Below are 21,882 nucleotides of genomic sequence, written 5' to 3' on the forward strand. Positions count from 1 at the left end.
GTCAGACTGACGAGTCAGTTTAATGCATCATAAATTGGGTGTTCTGTTATTTACTAGTGTACCTAGTCTCCACAGTGAAGCGGTTGGATTTATTGACCAGTCCCTCCTCCAGGCCTGGGCCATATGCCCGGACACGACTCGGGTCACAGCCCTCGGCTACTGACACCCTGAACGGGCTTTTTGGAACCGGCACATCATCATATAACACTTCAATCATGTGTACACCTACAAGTATACAAGTACAATATTTCTGCATAACTATTAATTATTCACTTCTTCACATCTGCAAACTGTACAACCAAAGGGGCTCAAGTCAACAAAACATTACATTCTTAAACCAGATGCTGAGGAAAATGCATTAATTGTTGATCACAACTCCAAACATTATTAAGATATAATGCTAAACCAAATTTAAAAGAAGACGATTTTACTGAACATCATACCATCCTCATAAGCAGTGTACTCCACTCTGTATGTACCATCGCCTTTGTCTGTGATGTACGTATCTGTGTTGGTGCCTGATGGGTTAACAACAACAGCTTTGATGTGGTTGCCTCCAGTTTTGTTGTAGGCCCGTGTGTCCACGATGAAGTGTGTGGTGACCTCTTTAAGGACTCCTGTAAACCCGCACAGACAGCAAGCATACTTCATACTACAGTTCACACATCATAATCATTAAATAAGTGCAATCTCTGAATGACCATTACTACACCTGAATTAAAGCAATCATAAAAGATGGAAAATTTGATATCATGCAACCAAACTATTGTGAATAAACATTACTGGCCATAAGCTTCTGTGAGGAGGGGCATCATGTTCATGTGCATTGATATGAGGTGGCAATTTAACGTAGAAGGTTTATAATATACAGTGGTTCATTCAGCGCTTGGCTTGAGCAGTGCAGTAAGACGTCATCAAAGTGCGCATATGAGACAAATCTGCATTTGTGTGGAATAACCATCAAATCCACTCTGAAAGCTCCACATGTATCTGTGCTTAGCTTGATTTTCCTTCTGTTTCACATCTGAACTTGTGTTACAGCTCGGGGTGCTGAGAAATTGTGAGAATCAGGTTTTTCGAGAGCTTAACATGACTTAATGTATTAAAAGAACGACATAGAAACACTAAATCTCTCTTAATTATTACTGCTCATAAGTTCTCTCTAATAATAAAATTCCTGACTCGTTGTTTTAGTACAAAGTCACGTTAAGCTTTGTGCATCAGCACATTCTATAGGAAATAACAGCACAGCCAGCACAAAAGCTATTTTGCCGCTTCTTATGTAAATGCGCCTTACTGAACGGTATACGGTATTCCAGGATCAAGCATCTCCACGATTAAGAAGCATAAGAAAACAATAAAGAGGTAACGGTAAAGTGCAGCTTTTATTCTATTTCTATATTGATTTTTAACTGTTTTTAATTGTATTTCAGTGTTTTTATATATTTGTGTTATTGTCAGTGTATAAGTGTCAAACAACCTCATTATTTTACATTAGCGTAAAATATATGCAGTTCTATGGGACCATGGAATGCATTAACAGGTTTCCCATACATCCTTATGGAAAAAAATACCTTGAAACTCAACGCCTTTTAAGCTCAACGTCTTTTAAGCTCAATGCCACTCCCAGAACCAACTGATGTTGAGATTCAGGGTACCACTGTATATTAAAACTGTATACTACAAAATTAAAAGATGGCCCAAGACCTTAGTCAATAAACAAGTGTCTGGTGAGCTGAATTATTTTTACCTTTGGGTTCTACTCCTGGTCCAAAAACCTTGACCCCACTGGTGTCGATGGCAGGATCAACCTGAACCCGGGCAGGAAACTTTGGAACAGCATGTCCTCCATATTTGATAGTGATGGTGTACATGCCATGGAACGTGGGAACATAGGTGATGGAGTAAGTGCCGTCGCTGTTGTTCTGGATATGCACTTGAGCCTGAGCGCCTGAGTCCGAAATGATCTCGATGGTGAGCTCGGCCTCGCCCGCCTTGGAGCAGTCCACTGTGAATGAGGCTGCCTCGTCGACTTTGCCCCTCTCCAATCCTGGCCCGCTGGCCGTCACCTTGTTCGAGTCGAATACAGACTGCACCATGGCTTTAAAGGGGGAGCCGGGCACGTGAGCCTCAGCAAACAGGATGTTGATGGCGTACTCACCGGGCTCAGTGGGAAGGTAGGATACAGAGCATGAGCCATCTCCATTATCCTGGCACTCAATCTTGGCCTCACAAGGACCTTCCACTGTCAGGCCCAGACCGCCTGTGCCGGCACCTTTGGTGTCTATGGCAAAGGGTGCAGGTTGACCAACAATTCCTCCCCTCAGGCCAGGGCCATAGGCTCGCACCTAGGTAAATAAGAGATCAAATATAGTATCCAATGAAGCGGGATGAACATATATACAGTCAAGTCTAGTTTTAGTTCTAGGAGCAGTATCGTGGCACATCTGGTAGAGCACATCTATGACATCAATTCAGAGGGTTAAACCAAGGTCAGTCTCCAAATATTGGAAACAAGGCAGGAATACAGACCGGACAGGGTGCCAATCCATTGGATGATGGCACAAATCACCCATTCACTTACCTACAACCACAGTGCAATCTAGAGCAGCCAATTCACCCTTCGTATGTTTTCAGAGATGGGTACCCAGAGGAAACCAACCCACACAATTATGCAAAACTCCAGAGGTAAGGTTCAAACACATGTTGCTGTGCGGCACTGTGGCACTCACCAGATGTTAGGATCAAACCCATGTCCTCAGGACCCACGTTGCTCTGTGGCCGCTATTCCTACCATCAGCAGCACCATGCCCAGAGATATAAGTGAGAAAACAGGTGAGTGTGTGGTGCAGTGGGTCAATGCATGAATAATGTGATAGATGGTCCAGTGTGTATTCCTGCCTTGTGCCTAGGAAAGGCCCAGCTTACTGTTCTCTCTATCATGTGTTAAAATGCAAATATGGTACAATAGATTTTCTATCTTTGCTTTGCTGTCTTAAATTAGTATGGAAGGGAAAAATTCTGGCTTTCCAGATGTGGATGAATTACCCCCTGTGGCCAAGTACATTCTGGCTCATTTCTCCCATGACAGATTAATTACACAATATCTTTGATTTATTTCCAACAGTGGTTAGATATATTGCCCTGTCATATTTGATTTCCATGTATAAGCTAACAATGTTCATACAAAACAGAACAATGTGGCTCACAGACATTGGTGTGATTACTATACCAAATCACATAGAATACTATAAGATAGTTCATTTATTTGAGAGAACTGCTGTGTTTAACAGGTTCAACAGACTGTTGATGAACAGATAAGGCATATCTATATACATTAAAATACTATGCACACACTAAGTGGTTGCCAGATCTTTAATCCTAATTATCCAGGTTACGTCTACACTACACTGCGCAATGGCAGTGGAAGCTCAGCGGGTAAAGTACTGGACTAGTAATCAGAAGGTTGCCAGACTTTTTCAATGCACCTTTTCAAGTAATTTAGGTCTTTCGATATCTACCATACATGATATTGAAAAAAGAAATTCAGGGAATCTGTAGATATCTGTGTAGGGCAAGACCAGAACGCATTCGCTACATCAACGAATGCAAGCTGAAACTCTATTACACAATAAATAAGCCAAACATCAAATATATGCAGAAACACTAAGCTTATCTTAGATGGACCAAAAAATATTTGCTGTGGCCAGATGAACCCACGTTTAGGCTGTCAAATTCTAGGTGCATCAGTGTCTGGGTAATTTGCATATCTGTAAAGGTATCGCAGATGCAGAGGTGTACAGTATATTGAGAATTTAGAGACATATGCTGCCATCAAGGCAACGTCTTTTCCAAAGAGGTCCATGGTTATTTTAGCAAGACACTGTCAAGCCTCATTCTGCATGTGCTTCAACAACAGAGTGTGTATGCTTGAATGGCCTGCCTGCAGTGAAGATCTTTCTCACCTGATCTAAAATCTAAGGTGATTTATGAAGAGGAAAGTCAAGACAAGAGTGACCACAGGCTGTTGTGCAGCTGAAGACTTGTGTCAAGCAAGACTAGGTGAAAATTATACTTGCAAAACTGCAATAATTTGTATACTCAGTTTGCAAATGAATAAAAAGTGTAATTAATTGAAAAACTGATGTAACACTGTAGTAAACATTTCTCTGCCCAACTTTCCTAAGTGTGTTGTGAGCATCAAATTATAAAATTGTTTATATTTACATAATTAAGTTGGACCATTATTTGTACTTTTGTCCTTTTATTATGCATATTCTCCCCTTTTTCTTCCGACTTTAGCATATCCAATTAACCAATTGCATTATGCTTCCTCTCTACTGATGTTGACCTCCACCCTGGTTGAGGAGAGCCGACTGCATCTTTTTTGCATCTCACCTGCACGAGACGAGTTTATGTGGATCAGCTTTGTGTACGGAGAGTCACACCCTGGTCAACGCATTATCCCCCGTCTCTGTGCAGGCGCCATCAATCAGTGTAACTGCATCAGTTTTAATGTCCCGTCCGGCTCCTACCCTGTATGAGCAACAGCCAATAGTTTTTCATGTAGGCGCCCAGCCTGCCGAATAGCAGAGCTGAGATTCAAAACGATGAGTTTGAAATGTCAGTTTAGGTGTACTAGCGTGTTTTACCACTGCGCCCCCTGAGCGCCCATACTTTTGTCATTTAAATAAAAGTTAAAGAAAAATAATAAATCAATGCAATTTTATTGCATTTTCTTTATGCATTTTCTTCCCTTTTTCTCCCTTTTAGCGCATCCAGTTGCCCCATTGCATCATGCTTCCTCTCCACCAATGCCGATCCCTGCTCGGATTGAGAAGAACAAAGCTAACCCACGCCCCCTCCGACACGTGGGCAGCATGCCGTATGCATTTTGTCACCTACACTTTGACGAGTGCAGTGCAGCTTAGCTGCGTGTACAGAGGGACACACCATAAGAGCACTCTTTTCTCATCTCTTTGCAGGCGCCATCAATCAGCCAGCAGAGGTCGTAATTGCATTAGTCATGAGAGAGAGAGAGCCTATCCGGCTTAGTCCCACCCATATGAACAACAGGCCAATCGTTGTTCATGTGGCCGCTTAGCCTCAGCCGGCAAGGCAGAGCTGAGATTCGATACGATGTATTCGAGATCCCAGCTCTGGTTCCAGCGTGTATTTTTTACCGCTGCGCCACCTGAGCAGCCAGGTTTTATCGCATTTAACAAAATTCAGGAATGAAGCTTGTAAATTGGAGGGTAAAATACCATTTAGATCCATTCCAAATCAAATCCTTAAACACAATAAGGTGTACAAAAAGTCAGTACTTTTTAAAATATATCTTATATTATGAAGGGCAACCAATACAGCTTTTTCCATGCCTGGTATATATCAATAAAGGTTCTTCTTTGGTTGAGAAAAGTCTTCAGTTTTTAGTTTAGTCAAATTGCCAAAGAAATCACTACAACCTCTTGTATTTTTTAGTTCTGCCATGCATAAAATCTGGCAATTAAAATAATGAACAGTGATTTGGGGGAAGGAAAAGGAAAATGTGCTCCTGGTGTGCTTGCATAATTAAACTACAGTTGATACACATTGTTCCTGTTCCACAAACACTGTAACTTACAAAAAAAACAACTAAATGATTCTTCCAATTTTACAAGATCTGTGTGCATTCGTGTTTATTGCAGTGGTCATTGACAGGTCATTGTATTGGTATGTAAGACACAGCACAGTGTGTGCTGTACACTAAGAGCACTCCGCCCCCACATTCTTCCTCATAAAGAGTGGTTTGTCTATTTCAGCCAATTTTTAATGAGTGTCAGGCATTGTGCAAAACTCAAATGAAATGATCCATGACACGTTCTAAATTTTACCGCGTACACTCTGTACTCCTTCAGAGTAAAGAATAGAAGAAGATCAATTATCAAAGCAACTTAGGTCATCTCCAGAGACTCCTAATAAGGATTGTCTATGTTTAAACGGTCAGCTCGTTCTGTAGACTGAATACACAGTGCTTTTCACATGATGGGATGGATAATATTTAATATGCTGCAGAATAGCTAACATAACATGGTTTACCACTGACGATGAAACCTGAAATACAAGCAACAGTGTAGATGCAGTAAGTGATGCACCTAAATTATTATTGGTGCCCCTCCAAAGGAATGTGATCACACTGCCTTACACCAATAAAATATTAATCCATGCCTAATTTAAAATGAACTATATGTGAAATGAAATTAGAAGTTTAAATACTCCCCACGTGTTTAACCTCGGCAAGCTGTGTCAGAAGCTAAGATCAACCACATCTGTCATACTGTATATACATATACAGGTGTACAGTACTAAGTTATTCTTTCTTCGCATATCCCAGCTTGTTTGGAAGCTGGGGTCTGAGCGCAGGGTCAGTCATTGTACGGCACCCCTGGAGCAGAGAGGGTTAAGGGCCTTGCTTAAGGGTTCAACAGTGGCAGCATGGCAGAGCTGAGATTCAAACTTTCAACCTTCGATTGATAGCCCAAAGCTCTACCCACTAGGCTACCACATTTAAAGATTAATAGGTTAATAGGTTGCACTGTTGCCTCTCAGCGAGAAGGTCCTGGGTTTGCTTTCCAGGTGGAGCAGTCTGGGTCCTTTCTGGGTGGAGTTTGCATGTTCTACCAGTGCCTGGTAAAGAGGGGCTGATAGATGGTCTGACAACGGGAATGAATAAATGGACGGATGGGTGGACAGAGTGACGGATGTTCAGTATTGGTCACTACTGGATGCTCGAATGGAAGGGTGGGTGGATAATACATGGATAATTGGAAGTATAGGTGAAGGCATAGCGATGACAATGCTAAAATGTTGGTAAATGCTTTCATTTTCTCACGCCTGGATTATTGCAACTCCTTTCTTAATTGTTTTACTGCTAAGCGGGTAATCCGGCTTCAGCTCATTCAATACTCAGCAGCCAGAGTCCTCAAATCTATTAAGTGGTCTGCCCTCATCCCTCCCATCCTTTACCAGCTTTACTGGCTTCCAATAGCTGCCCGTATCAAATACCAAATAATTCTGCTTATGCCAAGTTCACACTACACGACTTTCCAAGTCGTCAGGTCGCTGTACAGTTCACACTATACGACTGAATCTCCTGCACTCGGGAGTCTTTCAGTCGGTGTATATTTCACACTACACGACTGATCGGCGATAGGGGGTTTCACACTACATGATCCATCACCAACTGGAATCGCAGACGAGCTTCTCTGGTCTCCCTTTTTTTCTTTCTTTCTTTTTTTTTTTTTTTTACAAAAACACACGTGAGAAGTGACGAGAAGTTTAATGATACCACGTCCAAAAAAATGAACGTCAACAAGTAGCGAGAGATCAAAGGGTTTGTGCGCTGATGTGCAGCGCAATATCAAGGAGGAAAAATAAATGAATCTGAGTGGATTTGGCAACAGGAACAGTATATGGCTTGTTTTGTAGTAAGTTTTGCAATGCAGCGTGGGTATTATTTTTGTAGAGGACGATCAAATCAGAAATACTGTAAAAAACGTGTGTGTGCCGGTATATCCTGATATAAACTATATTAATTAAGCCCCTGTACCCTGTCCTCTCCTGCATTTCCCCTCACGCTGTATCCTGTGTTCTCATTGGCTGTTCGACATGTCACTCATTCCCAGTTGCCCGTCTGAGATCAGATATCTGGCATGCTAGAAAACTCAATCCAGTCGCCGAGCGCTCGGCGAGCCGGTCGGGTCGAGTTGTTGGATAGTTCACACTTAGCGACTGAGAGCCGAGTTTTGATCGCCGACCCGGAAAATCAATCGCCGACCAGTCGCCGAGCGAAAATCAGGGCAAAAATCGTGTAGTGTGAACTAGGCATTACTTTTAAAGCCCTTTATTGCCTTGCCCCTCCCTATCTTAATGCATTTCCTCACCCTTTCTGTCCCAACCACCCTCTTAGATCCTCTGTCACAGACCTTTCAGACTTGTGTCTGTGGGAGACAGATCTTTTTAGCTCCACAGCCCCCAAACTCTGGAACTCCCTTCAACAATCTCTTCGTGACTGTTCCTCCATCTCTTTGTTTAAAGGTCAACTTAAAACTTTCCTTTTTACTGCACATTATTCTTTTTTCTCTATGGCTTAGCTTTGTTGTGTTCTTTTCTTTAATGTTATGTGGTCTTTCCTCTAAAATTTACTTTGTAAGGCGTCCTTGGGTAAGTAAAGGGCACTATATAAATGGAACTTTATTATTATTATAGAAAAATTAATACACAAGGATTGGTGGATGTATGGGTGTAATAAGATAGTATAAACTGATTGAATGGAATAAATGAACAAATTCAAATTTAATAAGTAAACAAATTAAAAAAAAAATAATAATAATTAAATGAAAGAATATATGAATTAATTAATTAATTATCTAATAGATAAATTATGATAAATGGCTTGATGGATAGATGCATATAGATGCAAAAGATAGACTGTAGAAAATACTGTGTGATAAAAATGAGGATAAATAAATAAGATAAATAAATAAGAAAAATATAAATGAATAAATATATGAATGAATTAATAAATGCATAAATGAATGAAAAAATCTGTCAATGTATAAATAAGTAACTCCTAGGGGCATTGATGGAACACAGATGAATAAATAGATTGATATGACTGCATGAATGAATAGATGACCTGATCTTGACTATCCACACTAACACTTACTTTAGACGGATCTGGTGGCATGACTCCTTCAACACTAAAGGGACTTCCTGGCACAGGGTTGCCGTCATAGCTGATGTCCACTTTGTACGGTCCCTCCTCTGGTGGGATGTACTTCACAGTGTGCACTTCATTGGCCGGTCCAGACTCAACTTTGCACGGGATTGGTCGTCGAGATGGTGAGGTGATCTGTACATCCATCTTGCCCTGACCACCAGCTCCATGTGTGTTAACTGCAAACTCCTGGTCTTTTCCCACATCCACTTCTGTGCATCACACACACAGAGAGGATATTAAGAAAACATTGAGTTATTACTAAGAAAAGTGCACAAACATCTTACACATACACAACATAGCCAAATGTATTTGGACAATCCTGCTTTGTGGTTTTCAATATTTTAATCACAGCTGCTACTAACAGGTGGTCAAAGTCAAGGATACAAATAGGCAATTTCCTTTAAAAACATCCGCAGTAGAATAGGTAATAATGAAGAGCTCAATGGCCTCACAAGTTTATAGAATAAGTCTATTAATGCCGCAACACACACAGCATAAACATAATCTTATCTTGGTTTGCAGCCCTCACTACTGAAATCTAGTATCAGTACAGAAGATGTTTAATGTGAGCTTCATGTATTGGATCTTCATGGCCAAGTAGCTAAATGCCTAGAATCAACATGTGCTGATGTCAGCTGGAAAGATCTGAGCAGCAGGGGAATTATGACATGAGCAGCAGGGGAATTATGTGAGCATAGTGTGACTTTCCATATATGATCTGGCTCTGTGTGGGAACCTGCCACTGGTTGGTGAAAAGAAGTTGCCGGAAACTTCATACGTATGTTTGTGGCCTTCTGCGGCCAGCACAGGAATGGTGAAAGTGACAGAGGAATAGCGCATGAGAATTGGGAATAACTAGACTGGAAAATGGTTTAAAATCTAATATTCATTAAATAGAATTAATGAATTAAAAAAGGGAGAAACTCTAAATAAAAGGTTGTGTTTTTCAAATAAGATGATCAGCTGATACAATGTGAGGGTGTCTACATACATTTTGCTACGTACAATAAAACATATTGATGAAACCGATCAATGAAATCCAGACTTACTGGTGTTAAGCCCTTGGACTTTGACCTTGCTTAGATCCAGCGGAGGAGCGACAGTAATAATGAAGGGGCTTTTAGGGATAGGATCACCTCCATGGTGCACAGAGATGCTCATGTTACCCTACAACACAGAGACAAGAGAAGTACAGCAATGTTTGTTTCATATCAAATGAAGAAAACAGTATTCATTGGCATATTTTAGTTTATAAAACTAAACTAAACATAATTCTCAATCATGCCTAAAACTCAATCATGCATATACAGTGTATCACAAAAGTGAGTACACCCCTCACATTTCTGCAAATATTTCATTATATCTTTTCATGGGACAACACTATAGACATGAAACTTGGATATAACTTAGAGTAGTCAGTGTACAGTTTGTATAGCAGTGTAGATTTACTGTCTTCTGAAAATAACTCAACACACAGCCATTAATGTCTAAATAGCTGGCAACATAAGTGAGTACACCCCACAGTGAACATGTCCAAATTGTGCCCAAATGTGTCGTTGTCCCTTCCTGGTGTCATGTGTCAAGGTCCCAGGTGTAAATGGGGAGCAGGGCTGTTAAATTTGGTGTTTTGGGTACAATTCTCTCATACTGGCCACTGGATATTCAACATGGCACCTCATGGCAAAGAACTCTCTGAGGATGTGAGAAATAGAATTGTTGCTCTCCACAAAGATGGCCTGGGCTATAAGAAGATTGCTAACACCCTGAAACTGAGCTACAGCATGGTGGCCAAGGTCATACAGCGGTTTTCCAGGACAGGTTCCACTCGGAACAGGCTTCGCCAGGGTCGACCAAAGAAGTCGAGTCCACGTGTTCGGCGTCATATCCAGAGGTTGGCTTTAAAAAATAGACACATGAGTGCTGCCAGCATTGCTGCAGAGGTTGAAGACGTGGGAGGTCAGCCTGTCAGTGCTCAGACCATACGCCGCACACTGCATCAACTCGGTCTGCATGGTCGTCATCCCAGAAGGAAGCTGACGCACAAGAAAGCCCGCAAACAGTTTGCTGAAGACAAGCAGTCCAAGAACATGGATTACTGGAATGCCCTGACGTCTGACGAGACCAAGATAAACTTGTTTGGCTCAGATGGTGTCCAGCATGTGTGGCGGCGCCCTGGTGAGAAGTACCAAGACAACTGTATCTTGCCTACAGTCAAGCATGGTGGTGGTAGCATCATGGTCTTGGGCTGCATGAGTGTTGCTGGCACTGGGGAGCTGCAGTTCATTGAGGGAAACATGAATTCCAACATGTACTGTGACATTCTGAAACAGAGCATGATCCCCTCCCTTCGAAAACTGGGCCTCATGGCAGTTTTCCAACAGGATAACGACCCCAAACACAACCTCCAAGATGACAACTGCCTTGCTGAGGAAGCTGAAGGTAAAGGTGATGGACTAAACCCAATTGAGCACCTGTAGCGCATCCTCAAGTGGAAGGTGGAGGAGTTCAAGGTGTCTAACATCCACCAGCTCCGTGATGTCATCATGGAGGAGTGGAAGAGGATTCCAGTAGCAACCTGTGCAGCTCTGGTGAATTCCATGCCCAGGAGGGTTAAGGCAGTGCTGGATAATAATGGTGGTCACACAAAATATTGACACTTTGGGCACAATTTGGACATGTTCACTGTGGGGTGTACTCACTTATGTTGCCAGCTATTTAGACATTAATGGCTGTGTGTTGAGTTATTTTCAGAAGACAGTAAATCTACACTGCTATACAAGCTGTACACTGACTACTCTAAGTTATATCCAAGTTTTATTTCTATAGTGTTGTCCCATGAAAAGTTATAATAAAATATTTGCCGAAATGTGAGGGGTGTACTCACTTTTGTGATACACTGTATATATATATATATATATATATATATATATATTATATACACTGATCAGCCATAACATTAAAACGTTAATCTGTTCTCTACATACGTTTTAACCTGCTTTTACCCTGTTCTTCAATGGTCAGGACCCCTACAGGACCACCACAGAGTAGGTATTATTTAGGTGGTGGATCATTCTCAGCACTGCAGTGACACTGACATGGTGGTGTGTTAGTGTGCGCTGATGGAGTTTTTAAACACCTCACTGTCACTGCTGGACTGAGAATAGTCCACCAACCAAAAATATCCAGCCAACAGCACCCTGTGGGCAGCGTCCTGTGACCAATGATGAAGGTCTAGAAGATGACTAACTCAAACAGCAGCAATAGATGAGCGATCGTCTTTGACTTTACATCTACAAGGTGGACCAACTAGGCAGGAGTGTCTTATAGAGTGGACAGTAAGTGGACACGGTATTTAAAAACTCCAGCAGCGCTGCTGTGTCTGATCCACTCATACCAGCACAACACACACTAGCACACCACCACTATGTCAGTGTCACTGCAGTGCTGAGAATGATCCAACATCTAAATAATACCTGCTATGTGGTGGTCCTGTGCGGGTCCTGACCATTGAAGAACAGGGGGAAAGGAGGTTTAAAAAAAGCATGCAGAGAAACAGATGGACTACAGTCAGTAATTGTAGAACTACAAAGTGCTTTTATATAGTAAGTGGAGCTGATAAAATGGACAGTGAGTGTAGATACAAGGAGGTGGTTTTAATGTTATGGCTGATCAGTGTATATGTACAGTGTATCACAAAAGTGAGTACACCCCTCACATTTCTGCAGATATTTAAGTATATCTTTTCATGGGACAACACTGACAAAATGACACTTTGACACAATGAAAAGTAGTCTGTGTGCAGCTTATATAACAGTGTAAATTTATTCTTCCCTCAAAATAACTCAATATACAGCCATTAATGTCTAAACCACCGGCAACAAAAGTGAGTACACCCCTAAGAGACTACACCCCTAAATGTCCAAATTGAGCACTGCTTGTCATTTTCCCTCCAAAATGTCATGTGATTTGTTAGTGTTACTAGGTCTCAGGTGTGCATAGGGAGCAGGTGTGTTCAATTTAGTAGTACAGCTCTCACACTCTCTCATACTGGTCACTGAAACTTCCAACATGGCACCTCATGGCAAAGAACTCTCTGAGGATCTTAAAAGACGAATTGTTGCGCTACATGAAGATGGCCAAGGCTACAAGAAGATTGCCAACACCCTGAAACTGAGCTGCAGCACAGTGGCCAAGATCATCCAGCGTTTTAAAAGAGCAGGGTCCACTCAGAACAGACCTCGCGTTGGTCGTCCAAAGAAGCTGAGTGCACGTGCTCAGCGTCACATCCAACCGCTGTCTTTGAAAGATAGGCGCAGGAGTGCTGTCAGCATTGCTGCAGAGATTGAAAAGGTGGGGGGTCAGCCTGTCAGTGCTCAGACCATACGCCGCACACTACATCAAATTGGTCTGCATGGCTGTCACCCCAGAAGGAAGCCTCTTCTGAAGTCTCTACACAAGAAAGCCCGCAAACAGTTTGCTGAAGACATGTCAACAAAGGACATGGATTACTGGAACCATGTCCTATGGTCTGATGAGACCAAGATTAATTTGTTTGGTTTAGATGGTCTCAAGCATGTGTGGCGGCAATCAGGTGAGGAGTACAAAGATAAGTGTGTCATGCCTACAGTCAAGCATGGTGGTGGGAATGCCATGGTCTGGGGCTGCATGAGTGCAGCAGGTGTTGGAGAGTTACATTTCATTGAGGGACACATGAACTCCAATATGTACTGTGAAATACTGAAGCAGAGCATGATCCCCTCCCTCCGGAAAATGGGTCGCAGGGCAGTGTTCCAGCATGATAATGACCCCAAACACACCTCTAAGACGACCACTGCTTTATTGAAGAGGCTGAGGGTAAAGGTGATGGACTGGCCAAGCATGTCTCCAGACCTAAACCCAATAGAACATCTTTGGGGCATCCTCAAGCGGAAGGTGGAGGAGCACAAAGTCTCGAATATCCGCCAGCTCCGTGATGTCGTCATGGAGGAGTGGAAAAGCATTCCAGTGGCAACCTGTGAAGCTCTGGTAAACTCCACGCCCAGGAGAGTTAAGGCAGTTCTGGGAAATAATGGTGGCCACACAAAATATTGACACTTCAGGAACTTTCACTTAGGGGTGTACTCACTTTTGTTGCCGGTGGTTTAGACATTAATGGCTGTATATTGAGTTATTTTGAGGGAAGAATAAATTTACACTGTTGTATAAGCTGCACACAGACTACTTTTCATTGTGTCAAAGTGTCATTTTGTCAGTGTTGTCCCATGAAAAGATATACTTAAATATCTGCAGAAATGTGAGGGGTGTACTCACTTTTGTGATACACTGTATATATATTTAGAATTGCACTTTTGTCTAGAGATGTCTATGAGTGCTTCTAGTTTTATTGAAAAAAGCTATTTATTCTGTAAAGTAACTTTTTAATAGAATTTAACAACACTAACAAAAGGTTTTTGTCTTCAAAAAATTACAGCTGATTCAATCACATCAAATTAAGCTCATGAGCTTTCAGTGCATCTAGAACAAAGTACAATTCCTAAATGTTTTAACTTATTAATAATAAACCAAGGTATTTATATGTATTCACCAGTATTCCACTAATGCCTATTGGATCAATGATTTTTATAGCAGTGCCCTGCCATGTTAAAACCCAGAAATGATTTAGTCCTCTCTTTTACCTGCTGCAATGCAGTGTAGCGAACAGTGAAGGAGTAGTCATGGTTATCAATGATCTCAAAATCACTGACAGCCTCTCCTTTATGTGCTCCAGTAAACTGCACCTCTGGTGTAGCTTTTCCTGCTCCTTTGGTGTAAATTGTGAAGTGTGTTGGCTTGCCCACCTCCACACCTAAACAGCAATAACATAATATATAAATTCATTACAGCTTGATTTAATTGAACCTTTTTACAATAAAATACAAAATCTTACCAGTCTTGCACAGTCCTGGACCCTCTGCTTTTACTTTATTAGCATCATGGGAGGGGTCCACTTTAATACGGAAGGGGCTAATGGGTATTTCCTTAGAAGGACAAAAGAATACTGTTACCACCATAAAGAAAAATCATATTTTCACTGGTCTAATTTAGTCTATCTGCAAAAAAACATTTAATAGCTTAATAATGTTACACTGGTCTCATAGCCTCACAGCAAAAGTACATAATCGTTTGTCTGTCAATATAATTTTAATGCACAAATGTACCTGATCAGCAAACAGCACCATAATGGTATAACGTCCAGGGCCTGGTGGAGTGTACTTCACAGTAAATGTGTCATTATCATTTTTAATAATGTCAAAGTCAATGTCAGCCTCTGCAGGGCCTACAACTCCCGGTGCACACTTGATTCCAATGCTTACATCTCCTGCAAGGTCCAAAAGAAAGAGAAAAGGTGTAAGTAGTCTTGTTAGTTGGTGTAGGGTACTGATAGTTGTAGTGAAGGTCACACTATGGTGCTAAAAACAGTGGGATTGAAAATGGGCTGTGCAGGCTGACCTTGACCAGCCTCGCTGCAATCCACTGTAAAGTAGGTGGGCTCGTTGGCTTTCAGACCAGTCTTCTCTACGCCTGGTCCATACACCTTTACATTTTCAGGGTGGCTACCCTCTCCAATGTTCACCTTAATTTAAGGTAGAAAAGTATGCATCACATATAACAAAGAATAGAAACCAAACACAAATGTAAAATGCACCAGCCTTACTAAATGCTGTATTTATTCATGTATTTATAAAATGTGTATTTATATTTTGATATAATGCTGATATTATGCTCGTGTGCTCATCTGCACACCAAGCATAAGCTACAGTGCGATGTGCAGAGAAAATCATTGTCTGTCGGCTTCCCACCCTCAAAGATCTATACTCCCCTAAGATGAAAAAGAGGGCAGGGAAGATTATGGCCGATCCCTCACACCCTGGTCACTCCCTCTTCCAGTGGTTTCCATCTCAGCAGAGACCAAAAGTGAGAGCTATAAAGACTTGGTCAACTGCCACCTCCACAGCTTCTTTCCTCGAGGCCATCACGCTCCTCCATTCCTAAATCCCTCTGTTTTAAACTGCTGCACATGCACTTTACCACACTTGCTGTATATACTGTATGTATTATCTGTATATAATGTCATAATTCTCCTGTGCACATATGCACCCTACCCTACTACTTGAAATAATAATAACTTTAATTTCTCCAATGCACAATTTTCTACTTGAAGTTTGTTAGTTTACTGTTATATTTCCATTTTAATGCATTTTTTATTACTTAAAGTTTGTTAGTGTACTGTATATTTATGTTCCTTGTACACCTGGTACTTGGCGAATAAATAAAGATTCTGATTCTGATATTAGGTCTGACTTTTGGCTGATTATTAAACTCTCATTATTATTTCATTGTGCAAAGTGTAAATATTATACATAGACTAGAAGGTATTTACACCACTGGACTTTTAGCATGCTTTATTGTGATGTGGATAAAAATGCCAGTTTTACCCTTCATTCTACACATAATCACCCATAAAGAACTGAACAAAACACTAACTAGATAAACACTGGGACCCAAAAATTTGTAAAAATTGTGGATGTCATGATCAGTGTTATAATGAGCAGAGAGGGAGGACCCAAAATGCAGAGTTAACAGAAAGATCTTTATTAAAGGAAATAATAATAAACAACAAAAGGGCGTAAAGAAGTCAACAAAAAACAATTCGGGAAATCCCGAACGCTGCCGAAGACGTCTTGGCTGAAAAGGAAAAAGAACAGAGAAAACAAAAGCAAACACTAAACACGAGCCTCGAACCGCGGTCGCTGACTCGCCGGTTGCGGACCGAAATACCTCGCCACAGCAGGACTAAAGGCAGAGAAAAACAGACTTCCGGGAAATCCCGAACGGCACTGTCACCAGCTATAAGCTGGGAAGGGGCCGTTTACCAAAATGAGCCGCAACAATAATTTGCGGACCTAGGACGCGAACCCGGATCGCTCCGGTTGAGGCGCGGCTCTTTACCAGGAGAGCAAACGCGCTGTGAAAAGCCGGGGATCCGAAACCGCTGTAAAGCACGGCAGTGCGCGAGCAGCGGCGCTAGCATTAGCCAGCAGCTAACCGGCTGCTGACGAAAAATGCAGCGCAAATAAACTGCAGCGCGAGGGCTGCACGAAAATCGCACCAGCGAATATTTACAAAATCTAAACCTAATTACCTCGGGCCTCCTGACCCTACGCCTCCAACCACCTAATGGCGCCTGGAGGTACCAACCAGTCCCTACTAAAGAAAAGGCTGAAGCGATGCAGCCGAATGCCGGTAGCCAAAACAAAAGGTGCGACGCCGGCAAGCTGACAACGCCCACTTAAATAGTGAGCGCGCAGGTGCCGATCGTACGCACTAATCAGCGGGCTTCCTATTTGAAGCCACGCTGTTCTTTGTTCTGTAATGTCTGCGACGCTGAGAACAGGTGGTAAGTTCATCAGACGCCGCAGACCCCCTAACAATCAGAGCTATATTACATATTGGGCTGATGGTAGTTACTCCCAGAATGCATGCTGAATGTACCAGATATGGGCTGGTTTTAAGGCGTAAGTGACTTTAATAAGGTCCAAATCAAACAAGTAGGAATCGGAACTAAACATTGGAAGAGATACGAGAAGGTTGACTTGTCCAACGCATCCTGTTTTCTCAAAGATCAGTAGATGGCTGATTTATTTATTTATTAGGATTTTAATGTCATGTTTTACACTTTGGTTACATTCATGACAAAACGGTAATTACTCATTCCACAAGATTAATCAGTTCAAAAGTTTTAATGTCAAACACAGTCATGGGCAATTTTGTATCCCCAATTCACCTGACTACATGTCAGACCCACGCAGACACGGGGAGAACATGCAAACTCCACACAGAAAGAACCCGGACCCCCCACCAGGGGATCGATCCCAGGACCTTCTTATACAGTGTATCACAAAAGTGAGTACACCCCTCACATTTCTGCAAATATTTCATTATATCTTTTCATGGGACAACACTATAGAAATAAAACTTGGATATAACTTAGAGTAGTCAGTGTACAGCTTGTATAGCAGTGTAGATTTACTGTCTTCTGAAAATAACTCAACACACAGCCATTAATGTCTAAATGGCTGGCAACATAAGTGAGTACACCCCACAGTGAACATGTCCAAATTGTGCCCAAAGTGTCAATATTTTGTGTGACCACCATTATTATCCAGCACTGCCTTAACCCTCCTGGGCATGGAATTCACCAGAGCTGCACAGGTTGCTACTGGAATCCTCTTCCACTCCTCCATCATGACATCACGGAGTTGGTGGATGTTAGACATCTTGAACTCCTCCACCTTCCACTTGAGGATGCGCCACAGGTGCTCAATTGGGTTTAGTCCATCACCTTTACTTTCAGCTTCCTCAGCAAGGCAGTTGTCATCTTGGAGGTTGTGTTTGGGGTCGTTATCCTGTTGGAAAACTGCCATCAGTTTTCGAAGGGAGGGGATCATGCTCTGTTTCAGAATGTCACAGTACATGTTGGAATTCATGTTTCCCTCAATGAACTGCAGTTCCCCAGTGCCAGCAACACTCATGCAGCCCAAGACCATGATGCTACCACCACCATGCTTGACTGTAAGCAAGATACAGTTGTCTTGGTACTTCTCACCAGGGCGCCGCCACACATGCTGGACACCATCTGAGCCAAACAAGTTTATCTTGGTCTCGTCAGACCACAGGGCATTCCAGTAATCCATGTTCTTGGACTGCTTGTTTTCAGCAAACTGTTTGCTGGCTTTCTTGTGCGTCAGCTTCCTTCTGGGATGACGACCATGCAGACCGAGTTGATGCAGTGTGCGGTGTATGGTCTGAGCACTGACAGGCTGACCTCCCACGTCTTCAACCTCTGCAGCAATGCTGGCAGCACTCATGTGTCTATTTTTTAAAGCCAACCTCTGGATATGACGCCGAACACGTGGACTCAACTTCTTTGGTCGACCCTGGCGAAGCCTGTTCCGAGTGGAACCTGTCCTGGAAAACCGCTGTATGACCTTGGCCACCATGCTGTAGCTCAGTTTCAGGGTGTTAGCAATCTTCTTATAGCCCAGGCCATCTTTGTGGAGAGCAACAATTCTATTTCTCACATCCTCAGAGAGTTCTTTGCCATGAGGTGCCATGTTGAATATCCAGTGGCCAGTATGAGAGAATTGTACCCAAAACACCAAATTTAACAGCCCTGCTCCCCATTTACACCTGGGACCTTGACACATGACACCAGGGAGGGACAACGACACATTTGGGCACAATTTGGACATGTTCACTGTGGGGTGTACTCACTTATGTTGCCAGCTATTTAGACATTAATGGCTGTGTGTTGAGTTATTTTCAGAAGACAGTAAATCTACACTGCTATACAAGCTGTACACTGACTACTCTAAGTTATATCCAAGTTTCATGTCTATAGTGTTGTCCCATGAAAAGATATAATGAAATATTTGCAGAAATGTGAGGGGTGTACTCACTTTTGTGATACACTGTATATATATATATAAATAAATGGCCAAGAGTCTAAGAGACCTCTAGTCAAAATGATTTTATCAATAACAATTTTAGTAAAAGAGTTTAATCTAAAAAATCTATAAAAATAAATCATTATATATTACAAAATATACTTGAATTTCTTGGCATTTAGTATGGCTGTATTTATAATAGGTAAACAAGAAAATGAAAGTTCATTAACTTCAATTATTAACTTAAATTAAGCTTCTAATGAGTAAATTATCTTGATAAAAAAACACAAGAAACAATGTGGAAAAGTACTTATCAGTAGGCAAATCTTGTTATTGTTCTTCCATACTAACAATATTTAGTCACCAGGCTACTGTAGTATGTGTTTCCTTTTAACTGAACAGACACATTTACTGTATCTTAATACTGCAATGGCACAAACATGGTAACAGTAGTGTGTGTTGTACATACATAAATGAACCTAATGTCCTGTAAACTCTTACCCTGAATGGGCTGTTGGGGACATTGACCTCGCCCCAGGTGATGATGATAGTGTGCTTAATTGGCTTAGTGGGGATATAGACACAAAAGAAAGTACTGTCGCCGTTGTCTGTAATTTGGATGTCAATAGGATAGCCTTCTGAATCCTAAAAGAAAAAGCAAATGCAATTTAAAATTACAGTATTCATTATTATACAAAATTAAAATCCAATATACAAATAGTCAAACCAGTATTTGATGAAAAAAATGCCAGATTTGTACTTATTTTTAGTAATGTTGTTTTATTTTAAAATAGGAGATCTTAAAAGTAGAGTGCTAATACACATTGTAAAAGTAAAAAAAAAGATAAAGATGATTTAATAATTACACTGTTGTCAAGAAAAAGTTAGATACCTGAGCATAGATCTTTAGCTGGCCTCGCCCTGCTCCTCGAGCATCTATAGTGAACTCTGCAGGTTTGTTTACAATGCAGCCAGTACACTCCAAGCCAGGACCATAACATCTCACCTGCAACAAGACAGAGGAGTTATCATTACTACTGTGTAGGGTATCGCATAATTTGTTGTATTTCTGGATGATGCAAAACCAACCACAGCCCTGACTAGGAGGAATTGATTAATAAATATAAAATAATAAATATTGTATTATTAAATACCGTTTCAGGAAAAACATCATTGGCTGCAGGGAGAATGTGAGCCATGAAGGGGCTGTCCTTAATATCCTCATCATCACAGATGACATGGACAGCATAGTCACCCGGCTCCGTGGGCCAGTAGAGAACATCACAGGAGCCATCGCCTTTATCATCACACTCAATCTTAGCCTGCGATGGGCCTTCAATTGAGAATCCTACACACATACACACCATGTTATGACTATTACACACAACACAACTTTGAACTATTGAGAAATATTGTAGTGACAATCATTTGTCAATCAATAATTATTTTCTTTTTTTAAGTCACATATTATGCAGTTTATTAGTCACAACACTGGGGGTCAATTTACACATTTTACATTAAGGCTGAACTCTAAAATGAATGCACAAAGAAAAATGCTTTGTGGATGTGGGGTGAAAACTGTTTAAATCCTTTTTTTTTTTCAAATAGTTTGAATAATTTGAGTCTGAAACTAGTATCCGTGTAGACTACATGACTGATGTCAGAATTTTAAACATGCTGGAAAATATCAAAGGCTTATTAACAAATCACAAACAGAAAATAATTTGTTTGCTGAGCAGTTCATCAAGCTCAGTTGCAATTTAAGGGAACACTTGGGCACCACCTCAAACTCACAGTCAGTGACTGGAACCCTGGGTTAAAAATAATGTAGTGTGCACTGGCATTAGATAAACCTATTATTCTGCTTAAATAAAAAAAAGCTTAGAGTTTATAGTATGTAAATACTTTTTACTCACTAACACATCATAAACATAGTGTGAGAAACCCTGACCCCAGCTGGGATAAGTGGGTACAGAAAAGTAAGAACATATTAAATGTAGCAGACCTTACCTAGAGTTCCAACCTCTGTGCCAATAGCTTCCACCACAAAGTCAGCTGACTTGCCCACCATGCCCGTTTCCAGGCCTGGACCCCATGCTCTCACCTTCTGAGGTCCTGCGTCTTCACTAACCAACACCTCAAATGGGCTGCATGCACACAGAGAAAAATACAGATTATTACTGAGGTTACATTTATTGAAGTGCTTGTTGTTTGTTAATCTATGTGGTATGTGAAAGGTTTTCATCTGCTTTAAAATATTAAAGAATGCCCTCAGGTTTGTCATGAAATACACAGTCAATGCTTCTGCTAAGCAAGCTAAGCTGGCTTTTCAAAAATTCAATATTCAAATGAGTACTGGCTGTACCCTCAGTAAGTCCTTTAAAGTAACCCTCTTAAACATTTGCATGTGCACTAATTTGGGTTATTATAGTCACAGTTTTCATAAACTAAAACATTCATACAGCTACACAAAACTTGAAATGCTGTTTCAAAATCAAACTGAACTAAAACAGTGGCAAATGTTTATGACTCTATGTGTATGTTAGTATATATAGGTATTGTTGACAATTACAGTTTTTAGATGTTTACAATCAAAATTCGTTACCTTTTCGCAGCATGGTGGTTCAATTCTGA

At 41.2% G+C, this 21,882-nt stretch overlaps 1 protein-coding gene across 1 annotated transcript in view; it reads right to left on the reverse strand.

The window, feature by feature from the left end:
* The window catches only part of flncb (filamin C, gamma b (actin binding protein 280)), a 139,609-nt gene that overhangs the window by 35,616 nt on the left and 82,111 nt on the right, over positions 1-21,882 (reverse strand). The window contains exons 12-24 of the mRNA XM_062994728.1: positions 21,259-21,395; positions 20,403-20,596; positions 20,141-20,254; positions 19,750-19,893; positions 15,251-15,374; positions 14,959-15,119; positions 14,688-14,778; positions 14,437-14,606; positions 9,811-9,928; positions 8,708-8,970; positions 1,751-2,348; positions 444-617; positions 63-225 (exon numbers count right to left, since the gene is read on the reverse strand). Of these exons, the coding sequence (XP_062850798.1) occupies positions 63-225; positions 444-617; positions 1,751-2,348; positions 8,708-8,970; positions 9,811-9,928; positions 14,437-14,606; positions 14,688-14,778; positions 14,959-15,119; positions 15,251-15,374; positions 19,750-19,893; positions 20,141-20,254; positions 20,403-20,596; positions 21,259-21,395 (2,451 nt within the window). The remainder of the gene's footprint in view (positions 1-62; positions 226-443; positions 618-1,750; positions 2,349-8,707; positions 8,971-9,810; positions 9,929-14,436; positions 14,607-14,687; positions 14,779-14,958; positions 15,120-15,250; positions 15,375-19,749; positions 19,894-20,140; positions 20,255-20,402; positions 20,597-21,258; positions 21,396-21,882) is intronic.

This window comes from Trichomycterus rosablanca, chromosome 1, assembly GCF_030014385.1.
Source record: "Trichomycterus rosablanca isolate fTriRos1 chromosome 1, fTriRos1.hap1, whole genome shotgun sequence".
In the NCBI taxonomy this organism is placed as follows: domain Eukaryota; kingdom Metazoa; phylum Chordata; class Actinopteri; order Siluriformes; family Trichomycteridae; genus Trichomycterus; species Trichomycterus rosablanca.